The 5,541-nt window shown below is 44.7% G+C and overlaps 1 protein-coding gene across 2 annotated transcripts in view; it reads left to right on the top strand.

Moving 5' to 3' along the window:
* The first annotated feature begins 528 nt into the window (after positions 1-528).
* Positions 529-5,541, top strand: part of OTP (orthopedia homeobox) — a 15,035-nt gene continuing 10,022 nt past the window's right edge. Inside the window, exons 1-2 of one of the 2 annotated variants that reach the window (XM_073584141.1) lie at positions 529-716; positions 1,924-2,330. In XM_073584141.1, coding sequence (XP_073440242.1) covers positions 680-716; positions 1,924-2,330 — 444 coding nt within the window. In that variant the 5' untranslated portion in view covers positions 529-679. Of the gene's footprint in view, positions 717-1,225; positions 1,476-1,923; positions 2,331-5,541 lie in introns of those variants that run through there. The other variant, XM_073584142.1, reaches the window with a different exon arrangement.

Genomic DNA, 5,541 nt, shown 5'->3' with positions numbered 1-5,541 from the left:
TCTTGGGGTAAATGATCCGCTAAATTTTAGCTATCAGCCTCCATTTAACCCTTCAGGCGCCCTAATACAAAGGGACGATGATTTGTTCATGTTTTTTTTATTGATATCAATCTAATTTAATTCGAAATAATGTAAAAAAAAAAAAAATAGAAATAATGTTAATTGCAAATGATTTAGAACATTATTTAGAAAATAAACCTGCATCACATGAATTCGGAGCAGAGCGGCTCCGGGTAATGTGTGGATCTAGCACTACTCCGCTCTCCCCATTCATTGTGGCAATGGATGAGATGTATATTAGGTGCGATCCCCAGTTCGCCCCTTCTGTGCTGCCAGGGCCGGGTATGAGGGCACCGCACTGTCTGGGGGCTCTGGCCGCGGCCGGCTCCGTGGAGGGGCGCGCAGCCCCCTGCCCCCTGCTCGCCGGCGCTGGGAGCTGAGTCGGTGACATTTGCAGATCGCTCGGTGATTGGTCGCCGGTGGCAGCCCTCACCCCGGCATTAGGCGCCTCCCCGCCTCTGTAAAGGACATTATAATGCAGGGGACCCCCCTTTTTAAGCGCAAACCGAATTTTCTTTCATTTAGCTTATCTATATCTATCTATCTATTTTTATTTGGAGATCGTTAAGCAGCCGGCAGGATTTGGGGGGGACAGGCTTTCGCCCTGGAGCGGTGCGCGATGCTGTCTCACGCCGACCTCCTGGACGCCCGACTCGGTGAGTGTGAGCCACCCTTCTCCCCTCCCCGGGAAAGCGTCAATTTGTGCCTGATTCCGCCTTAATGCACCTAAATGGGCTAATTCCTTCTAAAGTAATTGTGTAGTATTAAAGTTTAATTTGATTTCACTGCAGTCTTATACACCGGCTGCGGACACGCAGGAGCCCGCTAATCACACGCGGCTCCTCACGCAGGCGTTTTTTCCTTTTCTTATCTGCGGATTTGGCTTCTTTGATTTCTGGAGCAGGCTCAGGGTTTCCCCCTTGTAATGCCCCAGGGCTGCTGCAAACTTTACTTCATGGAGTTTCTCCTACTTTTCTCTAGAGAAAAAACAATAATAAAACTTTCACTGCAGATTGTGGCTGGAAAAGTTGAAGTGTACTACACATTGAGCAATGCTGTCCTGCAACTTTGGGCTAGGTTGGCATCCTGCAGTGCCCACATGCCAGTGTGTGCTGTAGGGATGAGGCGGGTTGGCATCCTGCAGTGCCCACATGCCAGTGTGTGCTGTAGGGATGAGGCCACCACTGCTGTACAACTCTCATTCTACCATGTAATGGCCAGGGATGCTCAGCCTCCTCCGGGCAGTGTGCTCCTCAATGTCAGATGGGAATGTTACAGGTGTAGGAGAGTAGATTGAGGCCGGGACACAGCAATCTGCAACGCCTGACTGATGAGATAAACAGGGGAGGAAAAGGCATCTACAGAACATGCAAAATACTAGTCCAAATGATGGTTAGAACTGATGCACCTTCAAGGTGACTGATGGCCATGTAATAGTGCCCAGATATATAACAGTGCCCAGATATATAACAGTGCCTAGGTATATAATAGTGCCCCGACATATAATAGTACCCATGCAAGGCACAGTGTCCAGGTATATATTAGTGCCCAGATATATAATAATGCCCAGGTACATAATGTGACCAGATGTATAATAGTGCCCAGGTATATAATAGTCAGGTATATATTAGTGCCCGGCATATAATAGTGCCCAGGTAGTGCCAGGCACAGTGTCCAGTGACACTTAGGGTGCCTCTCTGATGCCTTGGTGCACAGTGGCCATGGTGGTGCCTGGCATAGCTGCAGCATGTCCTGAAATGGCGCTCCCTGTCCCTATCCCCTGGCATGATGACTGGGTGGGCAGCATGTGTGGGTCGGATGCCAGTCCTGGGCCCTGCTCACATCTCCTCTCCTCCTCTCCAGGGATGAAGGATGCGGCGGAGCTGCTCGGGCACCGTGAGGCGGTGAAATGCCGCCTTGGAGTGGGCGCCTCGGACTCGGTGCACCCGGGAGACCTGGGGAGCAGCGCCGACCAGGTGGAGGGCACCACCTTACTGCCCGGGGAAGACATCACCAGCGTGGGATCCAACCAGTCCTCACTGGCCGTCAGCAACAAAGACCCCGACAAACAGCAGCAGCAGAACCCCAACCAGCAGGGTCAGCAGCAGGGGCAGAGCCAGGGGCAGCAGAAGCAGAAGCGGCACCGGACCCGCTTCACCCCCGCGCAGCTCAACGAGCTGGAGAGGAGCTTCGCCAAGACCCACTACCCCGACATCTTCATGAGGGAAGAGCTGGCGCTGAGGATCGGCCTCACCGAGTCCAGGGTGCAGGTAAGATGCCCGCACAAGCCCCGAAGAAGCCGGCTTCATATGGTGTGTGTGAGATATATTCTTATATGTGTATGTATACACTATATAGAAATATGTAATATATGCATAAATGTATAATATATATATGTGTGTGCAATATATGCCTTTATATGTATGCATACATTACATTTGTGTGTGTGTGTGTGTTTAATATATACATAAATATGAATGCATAATTATATATATGTGTGTGTGCGTTTTATACATATATATGTATGCTTAAAATTATATATAAATATATATTACACGCACGCATATATATACATATATATATTTATGCATATATATGATATATGAATATGTTACATACACATTTATAGTTTCATGCCTACATATATGGGTATCTAACACACTAACACACACATATACATATATACATATATATATATATAGTGTTAAGCATCTGTATATATGGAACTTACACACACACACACACCTTGTATTCCTCTTTATATGAGCACACTCAGACACACACATATATATATATAGTTTTATGCATATATATGATGTATGAATATGTTACACACATTTATAGTTTCATGCTTACATATATGTGCATCTAACACACACACACATATACATATATATATATATATAGTGTTATGCATCTATATATATGGAACTTACACACACACTTTGTATTCCTCTTTATATGAGCACATTCATGTATTCCTTTGATAGCTCTGTACAGAGGTGCTGCCCATGGTGCTGATATCTGAGCCGTCCTCTGTCAGTGCTGCTGATATCGGAGCCGTCCTCTGTCAGTGCTGCTGATATCTGAGCCGTCCTCTGTCAGTGCTGCTGATATCGGAGCCGTCCTCTGTCAGTGCTGCTGATATCGGAGCCGTCCTCTGTCAGTGCTGCTGATATCGGAGCCGTCCTCTGTCAGTGCTGCTATCTGAGCCGTCCTCTGTCAGTGCTGCTGATATCGGAGCCGTCCTCTGTCAGTGCTGCTGATATCGGAGCCGTCCTCTGTCAGTGCTGCTGATATCGGAGCCGTCCTCTGTCAGTGCTGCTGATATCGGAGCCGTCCTCTGTCAGTGCTGCTGATATCTGAGCCGTCCTCTGTCAGTGCTGCTGATATCGGAGCCGTCCTCTGTCAGTGCTGCTGATATCGGAGCCGTCCTCTGTCAGTGCTGCTGATATCGGAGCCGTCCTCTGTCAGTGCTGCTGATATCTGAGCCGTCCTCTGTCAGTGCTGCTGATATCGGAGCCGTCCTCTGTCAGTGCTGCTGATATGGGAGCCGTCCTCTGTCAGTGCTGCTGATATCGGAGCCGTCCTCTGTCAGTGCTGCTGATATCGGAGCCGTCCTCTGTCAGTGCTGCTGATATCGGAGCCGTCCTCTGTCAGTGCTGCTGATATCGGAGCCGTCCTCTGTCACTGCTGCTGATATCGGAGCCGTCCTCTGTCACTGCTGCTGATATCGGAGCCGTCCTCTGTCAGTGCTGCTGATGAACCATTCTGGCTACATCGCTTATTAGTCTTTAACTTCATATCTTATATCACCTATACGCCATACAGCATTGCAGTAGAGCCCAGTTTATTAGTGTAGAACAGAATTTGTAAGTAGGCACAACATCTCATTTCCTAAAATCGTTTGAAGGCGAATTTACTTTTTGTAATACTTTTTTTTTTTTGCAATAGAAAAAGAAATAAGTTAAAAAACAAATTCACAATTAAAATAGAATATTATGCCTTGGAATCCCCTTGTGCTGCACCTTACAAAACACATTTACACCGCTCAATTATTTGCACAACATCTTTACTAATGCGATTTAATTGAACTGGTTTTCTAAAGAGGCTCTAATCCGAAACAAAGAGTGACTCGGCGCCCAGAGTGTTATTGTAAGAGCAGAATATCTCCTGTTATTCCATTCTTTTCATCGCTAATATCTGTTGATCCAAAGTATCAGTTAATGAAGACTCCAGGAGAGTTAGGTACACGTAGGGGCCACGGCTCGCCTCCTGTACTGGGGAGCTGCACGGATTTGCATGGGCTGGTAATTGCCGGGACTGCTTCTGGTTGTGAGCTGGTTCCTGACATCTCCTGATTTCTTCTGCCTTCTATACATTTGGAAGGAAAATAAAAGTTGTAATAATAAGAGAGCTGAGAAAATGCTGCAGAGTTATTAGCGGCAGATTATACAGCGCCGGGACATTAACATTAATAATGCCGAGATTTATCCTGCCGGAGCTGCCAGCGGCCGCAGTGCCGCTATAAAAGCCATCCACTTTATGGCTCGCCATTATTAGACACCAATTCCACTATTATTTATAACCCGGGACGGCTTATTAAGCAGCAATGTGAAAATCATGCAAACGATGCCATCAGATGCGATATAATAAGCAGAATCATTAGTCTCTCGCAAGGATTAATTCACTTTCAATATTATATTTACATAAAAAACATATCAATGTAAAAAAAAAATGTAGTTTTGTTTAACTCCTAAGTGATCATCTGGTCATAGTCATAGTGTGATGGGGGATCCTGGAGGAGACCTAGGAAGAGGGAAAGGGGCCCTGCAGAAGGAGAAGTGCACCCACCTGCCCACCCAGGAGAGAAGCTGCCCTTACCTTTTAGAAGGACAATTATATATATATATATATATATACATACACTCACCACATTACAGGTGTACAAATCTGCCTTGCTTAAATACACACAATGTATACATATACATATACCGTCCCAATTATACAATTGTGTTTAGATGGATAAGAGAGGTAGAATGCAATAGTTGTACTTTGTTCATACACTATATATCTACACACATACAAATACATGCATAATATTTATCTGTACATACATACATGTCTATATACAAACACATAATATACACACACAAATATACACACATATGCGCATTATATATTTAAACACGCACATATATACATAAACATACTTGTAATGTAAATACACACATATACGCACATGTACCCATAAATGTATCTATGCATTCCTAATATTTATCTATACACACTTTATATACATAGCTACACACATAATATATATTTACACAGACATAATATTTATGTATACACACAATATTGATCTATACACATAATAAATCACATAATATAACTCTATACACATAATATCCATCTAAAAACATAATATATATACAAATATACACACATATTATGTCCATGCACTCGTAATATATCTGCACA

This window comes from Dendrobates tinctorius, unplaced genomic scaffold (genome assembly GCF_039654945.1).
Source record: "Dendrobates tinctorius isolate UK_male_01 unplaced genomic scaffold, ASM3965494v1 ptg000083l, whole genome shotgun sequence".
Taxonomy (NCBI): Eukaryota; Metazoa; Chordata; class Amphibia; order Anura; family Dendrobatidae; genus Dendrobates; species Dendrobates tinctorius.
The sequence above is the reverse complement of the archived record's forward strand: the minus strand, read 5'-3'. Positions and strand labels throughout refer to the sequence as shown.